The sequence below is a fragment of the Gossypium arboreum genome, chromosome 7 (assembly GCF_025698485.1).
Source record: "Gossypium arboreum isolate Shixiya-1 chromosome 7, ASM2569848v2, whole genome shotgun sequence".
NCBI lineage: Eukaryota > Viridiplantae > Streptophyta > Magnoliopsida > Malvales > Malvaceae > Gossypium > Gossypium arboreum.
The window spans coordinates 101,304,559-101,325,939 of NC_069076.1; the positions used below are offsets into that span (position 1 = coordinate 101,304,559).

The 21,381-nt window shown below is 30.1% G+C and overlaps 3 protein-coding genes across 4 annotated transcripts; 2 read left to right on the forward strand and 1 right to left on the reverse strand.

Annotated features, from left to right (window-relative positions):
• The first annotated feature begins 264 nt into the window (after nt 1-264).
• Nucleotides 265-4,888, forward strand: LOC108482713 (protein LURP-one-related 5-like). The gene is made up of 2 exons (XM_017785837.2): nt 265-785; nt 4,412-4,888. The coding sequence occupies exons 1-2, from the start codon at nt 552-554 to the stop codon at nt 4,835-4,837; spliced, it is 660 nt and encodes a 219-aa protein (XP_017641326.1). The 5' UTR covers nt 265-551; the 3' UTR covers nt 4,838-4,888.
• A 2,382-nt stretch (nt 4,889-7,270) lies between these two features.
• Nucleotides 7,271-8,330, forward strand: LOC108476154 (uncharacterized). The gene is made up of 4 exons (XM_017778274.2): nt 7,271-7,621; nt 7,701-7,837; nt 7,910-8,007; nt 8,083-8,330. Exons 1-4 carry the CDS (start codon nt 7,441-7,443, stop codon nt 8,294-8,296), a joined length of 630 nt encoding a protein of 209 aa, XP_017633763.1. The 5' UTR covers nt 7,271-7,440; the 3' UTR covers nt 8,297-8,330.
• Nucleotides 8,331-16,550: 8,220 nt separating this feature from the next.
• LOC108482104 (glucan endo-1,3-beta-glucosidase 11-like) lies at nt 16,551-19,777 on the reverse strand. 2 transcript variants are annotated; one of them, XM_053030318.1, is made up of 4 exons: nt 19,193-19,777; nt 17,228-18,264; nt 17,033-17,065; nt 16,551-16,874 (listed from the first exon to the last, which is right to left on the reverse strand). In XM_053030318.1, the coding sequence occupies exons 1-3, from the start codon at nt 19,242-19,244 to the stop codon at nt 17,063-17,065; spliced, it is 1,092 nt and encodes a 363-aa protein (XP_052886278.1). In that variant the 5' UTR covers nt 19,245-19,777; the 3' UTR covers nt 16,551-16,874; nt 17,033-17,062. The 2 variants fall into 2 exon arrangements, with proteins under 2 accessions (XP_052886278.1, XP_017640731.1); XM_017785242.2 differs by lacking the exon at nt 17,033-17,065.
• Nucleotides 19,778-21,381: the final 1,604 nt, after the last annotated feature.

Below are 21,381 nucleotides of genomic sequence, written 5' to 3' on the forward strand. Positions count from 1 at the left end.
GAACATGGGGATTGCATCCTTGAGGGTTAGTGGTGGTTTTATATTGCTTAGGTTTGGGGGAGTTATGATTTTGTACATGTAGTGAGCTGCTATTTTAGCATTATGCTTCCAACTCCAATTAGGTTTCCAAGTTGTGGATTTGGGTTTCAACACTTGGATTGTGCCGTTGATTCAAGGTAAAATATAAGGTTATGATAGATGACAAAACCATCACTGTAAATTATTTAAGTCTTAAAGCAGGAATGGTTGCAAGTAGGAGTGGGTATCATCAAATTATTGAGTGCAGCTGCCATCGACTTTCCCTGCCCATAAGGCCCATCTCTCATAATGAGGCTGCTCACTGATGTTGATTTTGATGGTAAGTTGAAGGAATACCTGATTTGTTTACGATGGAAGTGAATCAGTGGTTGAGTTGGGATGTGAAGTAGTGGTTGATTGACCCCACAAACCATATTCCACAAAGCAACGTGAAATGAAATCTCTTTATCTATGCGACAAAACTTATAAACCTACTTCTTCTACCTGCTTTGCTTTCCTCCACAAATTTCAGGATGGGAAGAATGGTGATGGTGGATGAGAAATTCTGTTTCGAAGAAGAAACGCAGCTAACCGTGCATAAGACTTCAGTGTTTTATCGAGGAGATGGGTTTGTGGTATACAACCCAAAAGGGGAGCTGATGTTGAGGTTCGATTCTTACTACGGCCCCCATGGCCATCCACTACCAAAAGACGAGCTGGTTCTCATGGACGCCACTGGCAACTGCCTTCTCACCCTCATTCGCAAGGTCTGTCTCTTCATTCTTTCTGTGCTTAACTATTTCCATCTAGCAAACCCCTTCTCTGGATAACCAACCTTTCAAACAAAAATAAATTATAGGGTTAAGACGTTTCCAAAAGTTACTAGAACGTACAAACTTTATTTTACTAAATTGATACTTGAATTTATATCCTGTAGTTCTTATTTACCAAATTTCTTAATATTATTAAGTAATTTTTCATTTGAATTTATCTAAAATATTTAGTTAATTTATGAATTTTTCTAAAATTTGTACTTTTTAAAATTAATTTATATTTTTAAAAGATTTTTAAGTTTTAATTTATGATCACCACATATCATATTGAGAAGTTATCATATATTATTATAAGATTGACCATCAATAGTACGTCAATACAAATTAATAATGTTAATGCAGAAATACTAACTTAGCTGATAGAATATAAATTTAGGTATCAAAATTTATATACCAACAATTAAGTAGTTTTGAATATGTTTAGTAGCAAACAACATGCTAATCTTAAAATTATATTACATTATTAAGTTGCTGGTTTGAGTGAATTTAGAGGTGGAATGTTTTAGTTTTTTAAAAGAAAAAAGGTTTAACTGGTGAAGATTTTAGGGTTTGAAAAGGAATTAAAAAAGATAAAATTTGATTTTTTAAGGGATAAATATTGAAAGTATATATCAAATTTGATCCAACGTGTAATGTCATACATGAATTTTAGTTTTTGTGATTATATATATGAAATTTTAATTTGATTCAATTTTCAAAAATCACTAATAGCTTTATCAAATTAGCACCATATTATGTTGGACATTACATACATAAACAATTATATTTATCTAATATGAAAATAAATATATGTATTTTAATTATTTAAATATGTAAAATTAAATCAAAATCAAAGTTTTATGTATACATATGAACGAAAATAAAAGTTTAATGTGTATAATTACACTAAATAAAAGTTCATGTATCATATTGCATATTAAATCAAAATTTATGTATAAATTTAATATTTATCTATTTTTTAATTAGAGTGTCTACTTCACTAGGAAGTTTAAATTTATATTATATAATTTATGTATAAATGTGAGAACTATTACAAAGTTTAAAACTAATTTGGACAAAAAAAATCCTAATATGGGAGTAATTGTAAAGTTCAAACTCTAAACAGTGATTTAATTCTTAATCTTTTATCAAGGATGAAATCATGGGTGGAATTCTTCAATATAATATTAGAACTTTTGAGGTGGTGGATTATCTGTTTAAGTACAAAATTCCTCTAAACTTTTAGAGTTAAAAAAAAATACTAAATCTTAAAAAAAAATGAGTTTAGGCAAAAAAAATTAGACTCATTTAAAATAAGGGTTAGGCTCAGTTTTAAAATTCATTATATTATTTATTTATTTTTATATATGATATAAACTATATGATAAGAAAAGTTAAGTATAATATTTAAATATATATTAAGTTATTCTTTTGTACAACAATGATTCAAACCCAAATTATTTTTAGGATAGATGAACACTTGACCAATAACTTGGGATTCAAATATATTAAATTGTTTAAGTTTAAAAACAATAAAATAAAATAAAATGATAGGAAAAGATATATATATAATTAGTAAATATCAACAAACAAGAATTTTATTTTTAAAATTAATAATACAAACAGTCTAAATGAATTTAGATTAATCATTTATAAATATAAATTGATTTGGGTAAAATTTTAATATTATATTTTGATTTGTGTTAGTTTTAAGTAAGTTAATAAAATATTAGTATCGACATAAACTTGACCTAATTCAATAATAGACACCTTTATATATAAATATATGTTAATACTTTTTATCCATAACAAAGTAAGAAAAAAAACTATATTATCAGGTAGATTTTAATTATTTCCAAATTTCTTTAATAAACTATACTTACAAAAATTAGGTTTATTTTAATAAGTTCAATTTAGAAGGGTTAATGGACTTGGTTAGAGTTATGATATTACTATATAATTTATGCTTATTCAAGTTGGTTGTACTTAAAATATAAGTTTTAAATTTTGTTTAAATATGTCTATAATTTTAAATAGTTAATTCAAGTTTATTTTAAATTTGTCTATATATTGTAATTTTAAAAAAATTTAATCATGGACGGCTTAATATATTAGTTAATATGTTATATATTATATATATAATATTTATATGCTATAAATTATATAATATATAAAATAAAGTATAAATCACTCTAAAAAGGTTTATCTTATTTTAGTTACTCTAATTTATTTTTTAATTTAATCACTTTAATTAAGATAATATTCTGAATTAGTCGTCGTCGTTAAAAATTTCGTTAATCCATTGATGGATTGTTGATATGGTATATTAATCAATTGAATGACTGGTACATGATTTTCTTTTTTTTACTTTTTACGAAAGTCTAGGGACCTTTATACAATTAATCCAAAAACACTTTTTTTTTTTTTCCTTTCTTTCTCCCTGTACCTCAGAAATGGAGCTGGCTTACATCCCTGAACAAACAAATTCAATTAAAACCCAGAATATATCAACAGCATAAAAACTCCAACTCAACACCATTATCCAAAAATGAACACAATAAAGAAAAAAGTGTTTTTATCAATGTTTGGTTTCAGTCGCAACGCAGATCAACTAATGAACAAAATCAAAATCAAACTGAAACCGAACAGATGAAGGGAAAAGAAAATTCCCATAGCACAAGATAAAAAAAAGAGGAGATGTTCAATTAGAAAGCTAAGGAATTTACAACAGGAGGGTAAGTAAACATAATTGCGTTCTTTTCATTTGTGTAACTGGAGCATTACCTTGAAAACTATGTACTTGCCAGAGTCAAGGATCAAACAAACATAAAAGATTAGTCACACCATTTTTACTTTCTGTTCACAAATTAACACAACGAAGCCAAATGTTGAACCTATGTCAGGCTAATGGCAGGTTTTTCTTTCTTAATCGCTAAATATAATACTAAAAAATATGGGATTTTTATTAAGCCCAGAGATGTTGCCTTTTTCTTTTCCTTTGATTTTGATTTTATTCATTAGTTTTTGAATAATGGTGTTGAGTTATACTGTTGATAAATCCTGGGTGTTAATTGAATTTGTTTCTTCAGGGATGTAAGCCAGCTCCATTTATTAGGTACAGGGAGACGAGAACGGAAAATAAAAAAGTGTTTTTGGATTAATTATATAAAGGTCCCTAGGTTTTAAAAAGTGTGATGTGTCTTTATTCAATTGGTAAATATGTTACGTCAACAATCTGTCAGTGGATTAATAGAACTTTTAACGACTTTTTTAGAGTGACTAAATTGAAAACAAAAATTTAAAATAATCAAAATAGGAAAAATTCCTTTTTTTTAATTGACATCGAGTGTAGTTTACTCAACAATAAAATATGTAATATATAAAAATAAATTAGAACGGAAAAAATCGGAACCTTAAAGACCATATTCGATTTATATTTTAAATTTACTTAATTCTTCTAACAAAATTTAATTTTTTAAGCCTAAAATATTACTAGGAGGAGTTTCACTTAATTTGGTGATTTTGCCCCATATATTTTGAATTATAGATAATTACTGTTTTAAATTATTGTAAAAAAACAGAAGCCAAGTCTCCATCAAAGGTGGGAAGGATTATTGGGCGAAAAAGCAAAAAATGAAAGCCCAATTTTCTGTGTCCATCGATCATCCATCATCGGACGGTCAAATGTTGTAGTGGATGTATACGGTGATCCAAGCCAGGAGTACCATATAGATGGCTCCTATCCCCATCGTTGCTGTACAATCTACAACACTTCTTTAGAGAGCTCATCAAAGGAACCAATGGCTGAGATCAAAAGAAAAGTGGACCCCTCCACTCATGTGATGCTGGGCAAAGATGTGTTTTTGTTGTGTCTTAGGCCAGGGTTTGACAGTGCATTTGCAATGGCCTTAGTCCTCATTCTTGATCAAATGTTTGATGATGCTGAAATTGATGACGATGATACCAAAGAGGATCCTACTCATGTTGCACTGGATTCTTCCTCTTAACCCGCTTTTTTACTACTTTTTTAAAATAAAATTTAATCTGATTAAGTCAAATATTAGAATTTTATTTTAGGTAAAACCTTTTACTACATTCTTTCAAGCTTTTCTAATTTTATATCAAGTATTGAGTGTAGTATTATTTAAGTATTTGATTGAATTATGTCACAAGTCAACCGAGCATTAATTCAACTTAGAAAATTATGAAAATACAATTGCGTAATTAAAATAAGTTACATTATTCGAGGTTAATTTGTCTTTTATTTAAAAAAACAATAAAATTATGCATAAAACGACATTTGAATCCATACCAATTAGGTTAGTAAAATTTTAAATTTACTATTCAACCAAAGCTTTATTTTAACACGTACATATATATCCATCAATTGTATATATTAATAATAATGTTGTTGATTAAGTTAGTGTCACAAATTGACAAAACACCAACTTAAGATTGATGAAAATACCATATTAAACAATTGTTTTATTTAGTATCTTTAATCTGATACATTTTGTGTTTAGACTTCGTTTTACTAACAATTTAATCTATTTTTATTTTAATATCATACACATTTAATGTGTTATTATTAATTAGTTTCAAACCTATATTTCATTATTTATTGTATGTTATTTTAACCACACATATTTATTCTAAATACATGATTTTCACACGTATACGCATATAATAGAATTTTTAGTTATATATTGAGGAGTTGATTTAGTTGGTGTCACCCACCAACAGAGTCTCGACTCAAATAGAAAATTCCTTAAAGCCCTTTTATTTTACAAAGTAATAAATATTGTTTTGAGGGCATTTATGTTTTTTTATAATTTGATAAATTTCGGAGAAAAAACACACACAATAAGAATCATGAGAATTAAACACAAGAACACATATTTTTCACCATTTCAACCAAAATCATATTAAATTTGTATATTTTGTCATATGAATATTTTCATCACATTGTGAGTATGCCATAATTTAGTATTATTTATTAAACTTGTTTTTAGAAAAGCTATTTTTCCGAATATGCTTTATTTGGATGGATATCTTGACACTCATATAAGTGTTGAGTTCTAAGGTGTTTGTAAACACCTACAAATTTTTTGTGCCTTATTGAAATCAAGGTAATTTTAATGGTATGATTACAACACCTCGACAACCACAAGTGATAAGTTCATTTTTATATATTTAAAATCTCTATAATAACACTTTAGTTTAATTTTGAAATGATCGAGGATAAAATTTACTAAAATGATATTTTGATATAGTGTTCTATATTTTGATTCGAGTTTATCCAAAATAGATTTTATTCATTCAAAAGTTTATTTAAAAAATTAATTGTCCAATAATTTAAACGAAAACTTTTGAATAGATTAATGATCAAATTGTAACTTTTTTTTAGTTAGTGATCAAAACGAAAACTAATCTATAGTTTAGTGACTAATTTGGTAAACTACAGTCAATGTCACACAATTATTAAGTAAGCTTATATTTTGGTCACTCAGCTTCAAAAAGTTACAAAATGGCCACTGAACTATTCGAAAATTTTCAATTAAGTCATTGAATTATTCAAAAGTTTTTTTAAATCACTGGGTTGTTAAGTATTTAACCGTCATATTTTATATTCCATTCAGATAGATCATGTCAAATTTGATGTAAATTAAATTTTAACTATTTATTTTATGTAAAAGTTTTCTAATCGTTCAATAAATATTAATATGTACAATATTTTAGATTGATATGAAAGTATTGAAACGGTTTAGAAAATTACATGCATGAAAATTATAATTATATTGATAAATTTAATGAATGTATCATTAAAATATTAATGTACAAAAATATATAAAAGTTTGAAAATTTAATTTAATTTTACATCCGTATGAGTGGATCCTCCTCTAATTATTAATATCTTTATCATTTCAACCAAAACTTCTTTAATTTTTAATAAATATATTTATTATATAATTCTTTTATCAACATCATGAGTGTGGTATATTCTGAAATTAATAGTTTGATTGAAATAACTTAAAAAAAAAGTTTAATCGGAATAGTTGTGCCACAACTTTGTGTTTTCTTTTAAAAGAAAATTTCAATAATCGAGTGTCAACATAATTGGCATTATTATCAATACAACAGGACGTGGATTTAATACGTTTAAACGCATTATCCTTATATTTATGGGTTGAAGAGGGGTTATAAATAATTCTAAAGATTATATTAAAAATAACATATATAATCAAAAAATATATAATAAGATTAGTAAAAGAAGAAAAATTATATTAGTGAAATTTGCAACTCTTGACCATAATTTAAAACCAGTTTTACCTCAGAACTTTCCTGGTGTCTTATTCTACAAACAAAGATAATGACAGTTTTAAGGATACTCGTCTTTGTAGTTTTTATAATTTTTACAACACAAAAAACATTCCAACCAATCATGTTTTACACCAAAACAGCCAATAGAATCTTTTTCTTGATTTCAGTTTTGGAATCTTTCAATGAAAAAAATAAAACATTCTTTCCAGGAAATTATTGGGAAAAATATAAGTAGAACTGAAACAGATAGCCTGAAAAACAGATTACCCAGTTTTAGATTCTGGGTGCAATGGAAGATCAAAGAGTAATGGTAATCCAGGATGCATCTAAACAAGTATGTTCAAGTGCCATTAAATGGGCACTTCATGCCTTAATTCTTAAGCCTGGAGATTTGCTTCTCCTCCTTGGTGTCCTTCATCAGATCAATCATCCTACACCTGTTGTATCTCTCAAAGGAACAAGGAAGCTTGGTAAGATTTCATCATTATGGAATTATTTACAAATTTGTTTGATTGAATTTTTGCAAATTAAATTTGTTTGTTTTTGAAGTGGGATATAGGAAGAAAATGGGTTTCAGTTCAAAGTTTGCAGCAAATCACACAATTGTTGATAGGGAAACAAGGAAGGAGGAGTTTGAGAATAATGCTGAAATTTTGGAGATTTCAAAGCTTTGCAAAGCACAAAAGGTTAGTCAATTTTTCAAGCCACTATATATATATAATAATCAGCTAATGAGAGTTCTCCATTAGTAAACTCAGGTTGAGTTTAGGATAGAAGTAACTTCAGGAGCATCACCAGCAGTTGTGGCTATGCAATCCGCACAAAATATGAAGGCAACATGGGTAATTCTAGACAGGTGACCTTGCATTAGCCTGCAATATTTACAGAAATGCAAAATAAATTTGATTCAAATAGATCTTTTCTGAAACAGGAAGATGAAGAAAAACAAGAAAATCTTTCTGGAAAAGCTTCCATGTGGGATATCAAGGATGAAGAAAAACAATGGCATCAAGTTATTGAGAGGACCAAGAACAAAATTTTGTTTAACTTATGATGATATGATACCAGGGAACCCTGAAGAAGATGACCTTTTCAGCATTGAACTTTTCCCAACATGTAAAACTATTTCTGATAAACCTGTTTAGTATTGGGTTAATACATAAATTAGTCCCCCAAGTACATATCATTTTCACAATTTGGTATTTAAACATTATTTCCGTAAAGCAACTTAACGAGTACCAAGGACTAGAAAACAAGCAGAACGTTGTGATTAAACCAGCAAAAAACAACATATTCTTTCAAGAACCATTGAAATTCAACTGAGAAATAGATGAACTCATTAGAGTCAGACACAAGAACTTAGTCATGTTGTTAGGTGACTGTCCAGAAGGAACTCATAGGCTACTTGCTTATGAGTATGTCTGTAATGATTCACTTGATCAACATCTATCAAGTAAGGATAACCACATGAAAAAGTAAACAATTGTGGTGCAGGTATTTTAGCATATACTTGGCATTATAAACAAGGTTGAAAGCTAGATTACATACATACATACATACATACATACATACATACATACATACATATGAAGTAGATCTTTCTCAGCAAACCTTTGGGGATGCCAAAGTTTTAGCATTTCTTCTTCTGCTGATGGGAAAGCTATAAGTTTAAGAGCTCAATTACAGCAAGATAATTTAATTTACAATTACTTATTAAAAATAATTATAATTTAATTTTAATGTTATTATAGGAAAAAATTGTGATAATTTTAATTTTAATTATAATTTAATTTACAATTATTTGTTAAAAATAATTATAATTTAACTTTAATTTTATTATGAAAAATTGTGGTAAAAAAAGTTGTGCTAATTTTATTGATATAAAATTGAGTTATATATGAAGGCAGCTGAGTGTGGCTGCCAATTTGCAAGAGTCGCTATCCATGTGAATACAAACGTTTCGGTTTCACAAACTGCTCATCATTACCAATTGATGAGGATTGAACCTAACACTGCCAAAATTGGTTCAAGTCTATCCCCTTTACTATGGAATTCACTATCAAAATGCAGAGTGGCAAACAGGTTCTCCAGTTTGGGAAAATATAGTGTCCGATAAGATAAATGTTGGGGGACCTATCGGTACATCAATTACAGAGCCAGCTAAAGCGGGTTCTTTGCAGAATCTCTTTTCCTCTTCTGATTTGATGTTGGTGGTGAGGGAATCAGAAAGCAAGATATTAGGAACAAACATGAAATGTCGTTTGGGACGGAATATGATCTGTCCTTGCGGCTGGGTCTATTTTTTGACCCTTATGCATAAGTACAAAAGAATTCAGTTTGTGAAGCTGAAGATATTGGTCCAAGCGACTCTCTAGTTAAGGGTGAACTTAATGAGGTTTTTCAACAAAAGAGTAAAAAGTCTAGTTTTCTTCCCAGTGAGGACTGTTAATGACCATTTTAAATCAATTTCAGGAAAAGGATTCATAGAAAGCGAAGATTGAAACTTGGAGGCTACAATGAGAAAGCATATGTCAACATCTAGAGGCAATTCGGAAGAACAATTTTGCTGGCAGCCAGGGCCCCTGTCTAATTGTTAGAGTCGTATGACCCAAATTCTAAGAGATTACTTGTAAGTCAAGTTAAATAAAATATGTTTTATTTCTAGAAGATTTAGTATTTATTAGTATAATATATTTAGTATTTATTAGCATAGTTTATTTGACCTACTAATTTAGCCTATAAATAGGTTCTTTTACAACATTAGAAAACACACTCATTAGAGATTAGAATTCATAACACATTTAGAGAATTGTGTGTTTACGTTTTGAGGGTTTTTTGTTTTCAGATTTTCGGAGTTTAGTTTTTTTATCTCCATCTCTTGTACTCTTCATTTTTTTGCCATTATAACAAAATTATCTTTGCCTATGGTTTTTTATCCTCTTTGGAGGGATTTTTCTACGTTAAATTTGTGTGTTCAATTTCTCAATTTATTCCGCTATTTTTTTTTACTTGTTACTTAATCGAGTTGATCCACACCAAGTGGTATAAGAGCTAGTTCAATTTTTATAGATCAACCTTTTCAGAGATAGCAATAACAATGTTTAAAATTGAGAAATTCAATGGTGAGACAAATTTCAATCCGTGTCAAGTTAGGATGATGACAAATCTAGTTCAAACCGGCTTGAAAAAGATTATTACTGGGAAAAAGCTTGAGAATCTAAATCAAACAGAATGAGAAGAGCTTGATGAAAAGGCCTTGTCGGCAATCCAGTTGTGCCTCGCGAATACGATATTGCAGGAGGTATTGATGGAGAAGACCTTATCTGTCTTGTAGAAAAAGTTAGAAACTCTTTATGCGATTAAGTCTCTAGTTAACCGTTTAGTGTTGAAACAACGTATATTTACGTTTCGCATGAATGAATGTGAGTTTATTAGAAATCACATCAGTTAATTCATTACTATTTTAAATGATTTAAAGAACGTTGAGGTTCATATTGACGATGAAAATCAGGTTATGCTATTATTGTAATGACCTGAATTTTCAGTGGTGTCAGAACAGTGATTCGAGATCACTAAATTCGACAAATGAATAGAAAATATTATTAATTTAGTGAGTATAAGTTAAATGTGAAGTTAGGAAAATTTTTGAAATAGTAAATAGTGTACTAGAAATAAATATTAAAATAATTAGAATCGAAAACGAGGTATCGAGACCTCAAAAATTTTAAACCGAGCCATAAATATTTTTTTAAATATTTTTGAAGTGTTAATAAGTTAGTATTAAAGTTTCGTCAAGAAATTTTAAAGTTCCTATAGTTAATTGAACAAAAAGAACTAAATTGTAACAAATGAAAAATTATGGAAAATGATTAAATAGCTTAAATGATAAAAGAAAGAAGGTTTAAATAGAAAATAGACCCAAGGTTATTTGGGCTGGGCGGCAAGGGCATGAAATCAGCAAGAAAATAAGGAGAATTAAGGGAAAAATTGGAATATTGCAAAATTTACTTAATAAAGCTAGGACTAAAGTGGAATTATCTAGATTTCTCTTTATTTTTCTGCATTCTCATCAGAAAAAACACCATATAAGGGTTTCCTTAAGCTGGTTTTTCATATTTTTACTGCAAGTAAGTTCAATTCTTGATTATTTCTTGAAATTGTTGTGTTTTTGTGACTTTTACAACTAGGTCCACTTGTTGAATTCATTAGTTTTTGATTCTATGAAAGAAATTGAAAGTTTCTATGAATATGTGCTGGAAGTATATGATGATTTATCATGTAATTAGAGCTTTAAATTGTTTATATGCTGATTTTATTGAAAGAATTGAATAGAAAGTGAATGTTTGGGACCTACTTGTAAAAGAGTTTGAAGTTAGGGTTTTATGTGAAAATTTTGAATTTCAATAGTTTTGAAATAACTTATAATATCTAGGTAAAGTATTAATTGAGAAAAATTAGCTTAATTGACAGGTTAATTGAGTAAGGACTGAATTGTATGAATTGTGAAATTTAGGGCAAAATGGAAATCAATATTTTGCACTAAAACAGTTTTGGACAGCAGCAGTAGTATAACTTTGAAAAATCACAAAAAATTGTAGAAATCAAATTAGAGGATGAATAAAATATAAAATTAAATCTTATTGAGTATCGTTTCTTATAAAAGAAACGTGTAAGCAATGGAATTGTAAATCATGAGATATAATAAATTTTGTGAGATAAAGTCAGAATGATTTCGGGTTTTCCTGTTCTGGCTTTGGAAAATCATAAACAATTGGATAAAAATAATTAGGGGCTTAAATTTATATGTTTAAAATCCTGAATGAGTCTATTTTTAAGCAAAACAAACGGAAACATAATCTGAATTCCGTATGAGGAGATCATTAATTTTTAGTAAAGAAGGGTCGGAACTGTCAGACAGCAGAATATGGGTAACTTTAAAGAATAAACTGTACTTATTGGCTAAACCAAAAATTCTGAAAATTTTATGGTAAGAAGATATGTGAGTCTAGTTTCAGGAAAAATTAGCGGATCATAATTTGGAGTTTTGTAACTTAAGATAAAAATAACTTAGTGACTATGACATGGATGGACAGCATTAAATATACATAAGTAAATAGTGAAATTATAGATAATGCTACTTATAAGTGGGTTATAAACATTAATGATGTGAAATAGTGTAAAGGTGAAGTCAATACTAATAAGTGAATGATTTTACAATGATAGATCAAGAACCCGAAGCAAGTCGAGGAAAAGAAAAAGTAGTTGATTAGTCCCTGAACTTTCACAAATTTTACAAATCGACCTAAGTAAGTTCATATGGTTGAAATTTAATGATTAAATGTTAATTTTATAAATTATATAATGTATGATGAGATATATTTATTGATGAATTAAGAATAAAATAACAATGTTAAAACCGAATAAATGATCAAATTGAGCGGAACGTCGGATTTGAGTACTTCTGATCAGTGACAAGTGATAAGTCGTTGCCTCAGCTATACTTATCTGATCAGCGACAAGTGACAAGTGATAAGTGGTAGCCTCAGCTACACTTATTTGATCAGTGACAAGTGACAAGTGATAAATGTGATCCATGTAAGACCGTGGCAGGACTATGGCTTCGGAAAGTGATAAGTGATCATACGCAAGACCATAGTTATACTATGGCAAAGTGGAAGTGAAGTACTCAATTTTCCGCAACCATTCCCTAATTTGATTAAGAATGATAAGTGACCAATGAGCCCAAAAGAATTAAAGTAAATAGATAAATGGTAGTGAGTTTATACAAGGGAACTCACCAATGATTGTGATTAACAGGTGAACTTAATAATTGTGTATATTGTATAAATGTATGAATGTTTGGTAAGATTTATGGTTTATGCCTATAAACTTACTAAGCTTCTATAAGCTTACTTGAGTGTATTCAATGTCTCTTGTAAATTGACGTGAAAATATATGGAGGATCGGATCAACACCGAGGATCACACTATCCAAATTGTCTCCGGTAGCTTTTGTAAATTTCCTTTTTAATTTATATGACATGTATATAGTTTGATGATTATATAAATGAATATGTATTAAAGTAAAGGGTGATGAATATGCTAAATGGTATAATTATAACAGAAGTATGATTTGGTATCAAATTGGTTGAAATGAATTGGTTGGTTTGGATTAGTCTCGGTTTTAAAATTGTAGGGAAGGTTGGATATTTATAAAGGGGTGTTACAATTATTGTGTTCTTTACCCCCTTCATATAAGTCTTTCAGGGAGGCCTTGATTTATAGCAGAGACAAACTCTTGTTCGAAGATGTGAAGGGTCATTTGTTGAGTAGAGACAAACTCAACAATGAGTTTAGTTTGGATAGCAAGGCAGATAGGCAAGCTTCCGTTTTGGTAGCATCAAAGAAACGAGACAAAATGTGTCGCTATTGTAAAAAGTTAGATCACGTCAAAGCAGATTGTTATAAATTGCGAAATAAAAAACTGCTGAGAGTAACGAGGAAGATGTGACTGGTGTTAATTTGGCCGATGAAGGCGATGATGATTTCTTGTTAGTGTCAACGAGCGATAACTCCAAGCTCACGCCTGAGTGGATTCTAGATTCAAGATGTTCTTTCCACATGTGTCCCAATAGAGAATGGTTTTCCACATACAATTTGCTTGAAGGTGGAGTTGTGCGCATGAGAAACGATTCATCTAGTACGGTAATTTGTATTGGTACTATTAAAATTAGGATACACAATGGGACGATTAAGGCACTCTCAGATGTCAGGTATGTATCTAATTTACGAAAGAAACTCATCTCCTTGAGTATTTTAGACTTGAAAGGATGCAGAATCAATATCAAGTCAAACGAATTAAAGTATCTCGTGGAGCTCTTGTTTTGTTAAAAGGTAAAAGAATCGACAGTCTTTATATTCTAGAAGGTTCTAAAGTGACCCGTGAAATTGGACATCCTTCGTCTGTTACGGAGTCGAAGTCAATTCATTTGCAGCTGAGACAACTTGGTCATAGGAGAGAAAAACGTATGATCGTTTCGTTGAAGATACTCTCTTTTGGATACAGGTTTTGAAAAGTTAAGACACTGTGTTCATGAAAATCAAACCCAAGTTAGTTTTGATTTGGTAGTGCACAAGTCGAAGGCTAGAAGTCTTCCAACTTCTAAGCACAGATTCGACTTAGTTAATTCCCTGCATAGTTCAAGATAGGCCAGTGGCAGGTTTTGGCAAAGATGACATTGTAAGAATTCGTGTCAAGGTAGAGATTGTTAGAGTTGTGTGACTCGAATTCTAAAAGATTGCTTGCAAGTCAAGTTAAACAAAATATATTTTCTTTTTAGAAGATTTAGTATTTATTAATATAATATATTTAACATTTATTAGCCTAATTTATTTGACCTACTAATTTAGCCTATAAATAGGTTTTTTTACAACCTTAGAAAATATACCTATTAGATATTTAAGTTTTGAGGGTTTTTTATTTTACCCATGGTTTTTTATCCTCTTTGGAAGGATTTTTCCACGTTAAATTTGTGTGTTTAATTTCTCAATTTATTCCGTTATTTTTTTTTACTTGTTGTTTAATCGGGTCGGTCCTAACACTAATAATTGAAGAAAAGTACCAAGTTTGGAGAGGATAGTTTTGCGGTGTAGTTTGTCATTCAAACTTAATGGTCTCTTGATCATATTACTAAATCCCTTCTTAGTAGTGATTGTAAAATTTAAATGCTGACCATGACTTGCATGGTTGAGATGCAACAGATAGTGAGTTGTAAATAAAATCTGAGCATGATTGATATCTAATAGTTGGATGATTTAATTGTCGTGACACATATAACCACTTAAAAGCCTTTTAATAAATAAGAATTTTAGATCTGTAGGTTTTTACTTGTATTAAATGAAAGAAGTTCTTCACTGTAAAATTAATCAGCCATTTGTAACTATGAGGTAGAGTAAGATATAGACCTGAGTTAATAGAGAGTGAAGTGAACCAAATGGAGTTTGTAACTATGAAGTAGAGTAAGATATAAACCCAAGTTAACAGAGGACAATGGCTGAGGTTCGTTTTGGCATGTCTGCATAATATATTTCTTGCTGATAGGACAGTTTCTTTTTGGTTGGTCGAGCCCAATTTCCTACTGCAGTTTGTTGCCTGTCATGGTCGGTGCCACGTGAGAACAAACTTCAATGATGTAATTATGTCTTCTTTACTGAATCACTTGGTTTGTGGATCAAGATGGCAAGAGGCATCTGAATGTTGTAAGAAATGAAGTTTGTGGGAAGGGGACTGGACCACCTCAGATTCAGGGACTATGTGAGTGGATGGGAGCTAAGGGTCCAATGTGTATCGTTGTGGTGTGATTCATCTGTAGTCAAAAGCAGTTGGGAATAATACGGTTCCTGGGTTTAATCCTGGTTAGCATTTTAACTTATAGAAGGATTCTTTGGAAGAGAGGACATCAATTTGGTGTTTGTAGAATTATATGTTAAGCTGTGTGATTGATGAGTGGACTTCATGCCTATATATTTTAAGAACCTACATATAATGGAAGTAGATTGCAACATGAATAGCTTCTACTGTTTTCCTTCAGACAAATGCCTGTTATTTTCAGTTAAGCTTCAGAGAAGAATGCCGGCTTCGAGGATTACTTCATTTTGGGTTCTGATTTCTGATGTTTGTATGTGGAGCTGTAGTAATGGTTGTTGGGTTTAATCCTGGTTAGCATTTTTTCCATTGTGGCTAAATTTTATGACCAATAACAAGATTTTTAAGACTACTAACTAATCATCCACATTCTTTTATTTGGCTCATTAAAGAGATAAATGTTGATCATGAACTTTAAAGCTGGCTCTGTACACAAGACGAGGATCAAACCCTCGACCACTAATTAAGGTAAAAGAGACTCTTACCATCTCACCTAACTCTCGTGGTTAATCATTTTATATTTTTTAGAGGTAAAAGAAAGACATAAATTGATTAAAAATTAATGGGTTCGAGACAAAATGTCCCTTAGGCATTAGCCATCAAAAGCCGGGTACATATGCACTTCCAAAGTAAATAAAAAAAAGAAGAAAAAAACCACTTTCAATTCTAGCAAGGGCATCCGCAGATCGATTGCCTTCTCTAAAGATATAGATATATTTAATTCATCTTTGATCAAACTTTATCAATTAAGAACACTCAAATTCACATCTTTCTACACCGATAACAATACCGTTATTATTCAAGACTCGGTTGGGATCAACTAAATTAATCTTTAGTTGTAGCTTGTTTATATTTGATGCATGTTAAAACTAAAAACAGTAAGCATAAAAGATTACATAAGAAAGAGGAAAAAAGAAAAAAGAATGAAACCCCATAAATGTATGTTTTATATACTAACTAAAGTTATAAGAAGAATTTATTCAGGCACAAGAGATATACATTTTTCTGAGATTTATAATCAGCAACTTCCCCACCATGTGTTTACTAAAGGTACAAAAATCAGGTGTATTGGATTGTTCTCTAAGGTTTGACATGAAAAAAATATATAAGTAGTAACCCTAAAACTAATTAAATTCTGGGTTCTGACTTAGCATCAAATGCAAAAATGCAAGTGCAGAACAGAATGAGCCCCAACACGCGTTCAATGTTCAATCACCATCTTCACAACACAAGCAGTAGTGCAATAGCCATTGTTAATATTATGGAGTAGGAGCCAGACCAACCGGATGCTCGAATTTCCTGCAGAAGTTCACATAGCAAAACGCGATGAAATGGGAGGGAAAAAGATCATTCAGCATCTTTTATTTTTTATGTGATGTTACAAGAGCTAATCATCACAAACAAGTGAATCATTCAAACCACGTATTTGCTATGTTCAAGGCTACATTTTATCGAACCTTATGCGGAAGCAACGTCCGACTGTTCCTTCACTAACAAATAATAGAAAGCAGAATGAAAACAAAATAATTACCACACGAAGAACATGAAAAACCTATAATATTCAACAAATATGCTTTATTCTGTCTGAGAATACTTGAAACTGATCTGCAAAATGTTAAAATATATGTCAAGGGTGGGAGGAAACCCCGTACCTTCAAAGACAGCAGTGATGAATCTGCAGATGAAGATTTAAACCCGTGAAACCCGATGTCATATGAGATGCTTCCATCAGGTTTAAACAATCCAAAATTCCTCTCAGACGTTGGCCCAGGCTTCAAATTTTCATTAAAGATTGCAAAAACATAAACCTTAAGCACACTTTTTGGCCTGAGTGGAGTTCCTTTCATCTTTGCAAGCCTTTTCCGCAAATTGTAATTATAAGTCCTTGCATTGTTTGCGGTTGCCGCAGCTTCATTCTCATCACCATGTGAAGCCCACCCGGTCTCTGTGACAATGACTTCCATCTTTCCATATCCGGCATCTTCTAATGCAGCATAGGCTGCATCAATCTGAGCATCAAGCAAGTTATCATAATGCAACTTAGTTTTTGGATCATCTGCTCCTTTCGTTGGTAGGAAGAGAGCATAATTAATATCAATTTGGTCTTTATTAGACATGTAGGCTAGAAAAGGGTAAGCATTTAAACAGAAAGGCGAGCCGATTTGCGAAAAAAACTCTAAGAGTGGCTTCATGTACTGAACAACATTATCTTTGAATACACATGATGAAGGAGGGAAGGAAGCAGCAAAAACAGCCTGTGAATGTGCAGTGGTAATCTGAACTAAATGACTTAATTTAAGCTTATCTAATGCATTGTAAACATTCTTAACTGCACCCAGAAGAAATCCTGAAAATTCATCATTGCTTCCTAAGACTTCATTCCCTATAGCGATCCCACGAATATGTGTATCGGGAAGATATGCCAATACATTTTCCTTGACCCAATTCATAGCATGATCTGCATTGGCACTCACATCTCTCAGATTTTCGTTTGGGAGTCCAACCACAAGTTCCAGCCCTGTCCCACTAAATGCTTTAAGGACACTGTGATCAAAATCATAAATTCGAACATTCTTTATTTTTGCCGCCCTAAGAAGTGTCACAACATCATCAGGTGAAAGTATGTTATTTGCAATCCTTCCATAATTAATGCCATACGTTCCCGTGAATGCTTGCACGGTCACAGATGCTGGAGAAGAAAAAAACAAAAACAACTTTTTAATCACTGTCATATTATTTCTAAGAACTAGCAATATAATCTTTACTTATCAACCCCGAAAGAGTAGAGATAACTATTTTGGTCAATGTACTGGTAAGAAAAAGAAAACTAAAGCTGCTGTTTCCCTTGCTAATGCATCTCAGTTCCTATGAATTCTACAATAGCATAGAAAGCTAGGGTGGAAAGAAGGAAGATATCAAGAGACCTATAGAAAGAGACTCTCTACTCACACTCGTATAAAACAGTTCCAGCACGGAAACCAAATGACTGCCATTAACAATTGAACATAGTTGTATACTAGTAAAACCAGCTTTATGGACCAAAGCTGTATTAAAGAAAAAAAAAATCTCATATTTTGATGAGACTTGAATCGAAACATTATCCACCAAACTGATTTCCTATTTAATCTAATGGCCCTAACAAGATAATAATAGGATTCAAATCCCAAATCCAACTAAATATGTACAGCAACTAAAATACAATTGCAGCCTGAAAAAGAACAATCCTATCAAAGAGAAAAACAAGTAGTTAAATAAATTATGATGCAAAGGAAGTAAATTTAATTAAAAAGGGACAAATTTCCAAGCAAAAGACTGAAAGAGCAGTTTCTTAGTTGACAACATCTTTATTTCTGAAAGGAGTTTGAAACTTTCACCAGAGCTTTACAATTAACAAAATATGAGAACAACCCAATAAAATTCACCATTAAGCAGGCATGAATCCAATTTTAAACAAGGTAAACTTTCATTAGAAAAGACACTATAAACTGATCCAAACAATTAATTCAACAAATTCCAATATCAACCCAATTCAGAGAAAATAAAAAAACTAAACAAAAAAAAACCCACAAACGAATTGATTAGAAACCTCAAAAAGAAAAGAGTAAAGGAGAAAGTACCGATCGCAGCTAGAAAGAGCAGGAAGAATAGATGAACCCCAAAACTTTTCATGGCCCTATTATTATTTTTTTCCAAGAAGAATCAAATGATCCAACTTTAAGAATCGATCCTCAGAAGGGAAAGACAAAAAGGAAATCGAAAATTGAAGAAATTCCTTCAATGCAATGCTCCTTGTAACTCTGGCATGCCATAAGACAGTAAAGATTCTCCCTTTATACTTTACTTTCCCACTTTACACCACACTCTCTCCATGCCTAGAGTTTTTTCACACTCATAAAAATCTCAGCTTCAACTAAAATCTGGGAATGGAAGACTGTGAGCTATGAAGAGATTTTAATAGAGAACAAAAGCTTTTTCCTTTTTTTCTCTCTCTCTTTTGGCGGTCGTTTTCTGTGGGAGAAGGGTTTAGGCCTTGGGCTTTTGACAGAAAAATTATAATTTTTAAAGTCTGGCTTAGCTACTGCTCTATTTAAATTACTAAAATAGTAATATATATATGCTTTTATTACACAGAAAAAAGAAAAAAGAAAAAATTATTTGGGTTTAGGTGTTGAAGCTGTTGTCTTGCTTTCATTTGTCTCTCGTTGGTCAATGCTTACTTGCCAATTTAGATGTGTTAGATCTTTGGTTTTCTACTCACTCGCTTACTCTCAGACTTTCTACACGCGCCACATTTCGGAAGAATTAAAAGCTTTTCTCTTTTATGTTACAAATATACTTAAAAAGAGTAGAGTTGTACATGGTCGGTTTCAATTAAATTATTAGGCTCGGTTTTGGTTCGATTTGAAAATTAAATTTAAAATTTGTTTAAATTCGATTCGATTCGTCTGTATTAAATTTTTTTATATTATTTTTATATATAATTTTTAAAAAATATATAATACATCAAAAATATTAAAAACGTTAAACTTTAAAATAGTAACAATATAATATTCAAACAATAACAATAAAATAATAGCAACATAATAGTGAAATGATATCAAAATAGTCAAAAAATAATAACTTTTTTTTATTTTTACAAATTCAGGCCAGGCCAAGCTGGGCTAGGTCAAAAAGCCGTACCCTAAGCTAGGCCCAATTTCTAAACAAGTCTTTTTTTTTTTTTGCCCAAGTTAATTTTTTGAACTTATATTTTTACTTAAATTCTCTCACTTTTTGAATGGACTTTTGCTCGACCTATGGAGAGGTCTAATTAAGAATTACAAACTTAATTAAACCTATCCCAATAATTATCTTAAAAAATATTGGATTGAGAGTTAGAATATAGTTGAATCTAATTTAAAATGAATTTTGAAAAATTCTAAAATTATGGATTTAAACAATAATAAAATATAGATTGATAGTCTACACATAAATAACGTAATGGGACAAAAGTATAATATATGTTGCTTTCATGTGATAAAATTTCTATTATTAATTATGTTCTCATTTTAATATTATAAATATTTTGTGTATTATTATTAATTAATTTTAAACTAAAAGATTTTATACATGCACGAGTGATAAAGAATTATAGTGTTAATAATTATATTTTATTACATTTATTTTGTGGTGCACCTGTAGTGCAAGAGCACAAGAAAAAGAGAAAATGTAGGTGGTGTTAAGTGGTTAGGGGACATTTTTATCACGATTTGGTCAGAAACTAGCGTAACCAACAACCATTTTGTCACTTACTAAATATTAAATTATTGTTTATATGATATTTTCATCATCATATTCTTTTTTTATAAATAATTTAGCATTTTTTTCTTTGCAAGAATTATTATTTTGTTCGACACTTTTAACTATGTCATTTTTTTTCAAAATAACGAGATTTACGAAAATAACGGTTTAATTATGAATTTTATATATTTTATTTTAAAAACTGAAAAGTAATTTTTTATTTTAATTTTTCATAATCAATCCTACTTTATGAAAAGTGATATGTTAGTCTAATTATACAATGTTATTAAAACTTTATAGTTAAACTGTTAATTTGAAAATTAAAAAAAAATTGTTTGAGAATTTAAATGTAACAAATTAGTAAACCTTAGCGATTCAAGTTCATGTGTTTATAAACAAATGCACCAACTTCTTAATTTTTATAAAATATGAGAATCAACTTATGATAAATTAAAGTAAAGAAATTAACTTTTTAATTTTCGTAAAATAGAAAGATGAAATTCAAAATTAGACTCAAGATAACAAT

Coding starts and splice junctions, on each gene's coding strand:
- LOC108482104 (XM_017785242.2), bottom strand. CDS start 19,244: ATGAAAAGTTTTGGGGTTCATCTATTCTTCCTGCTCTTTCTAGCTGCG. Junction 18,265..19,192: donor GCTCTTTCTAGCTGCGATCG/GTACTTTCTCCT, acceptor TTTCTTCTCCAG/CATCTGTGACCGTGCAAGCA. Junction 16,875..17,227: donor CATCACTGCTGTCTTTGAAG/GTACGGGGTTTC, acceptor GAACTTCTGCAG/GAAATTCGAGCATCCGGTTG.
- LOC108476154 (XM_017778274.2), top strand. CDS start 7,441: ATGGAAGATCAAAGAGTAATGGTAATCCAGGATGCATCTAAACAAGTA. Junction 7,838..7,909: donor AGCTTTGCAAAGCACAAAAG/GTTAGTCAATTT, acceptor TAGTAAACTCAG/GTTGAGTTTAGGATAGAAGT. Junction 8,008..8,082: donor ACATGGGTAATTCTAGACAG/GTGACCTTGCAT, acceptor TTTCTGAAACAG/GAAGATGAAGAAAAACAAGA.
- LOC108482713 (XM_017785837.2), top strand. CDS start 552: ATGGGAAGAATGGTGATGGTGGATGAGAAATTCTGTTTCGAAGAAGAA. Junction 786..4,411: donor TTCTCACCCTCATTCGCAAG/GTCTGTCTCTTC, acceptor GTAAAAAAACAG/AAGCCAAGTCTCCATCAAAG.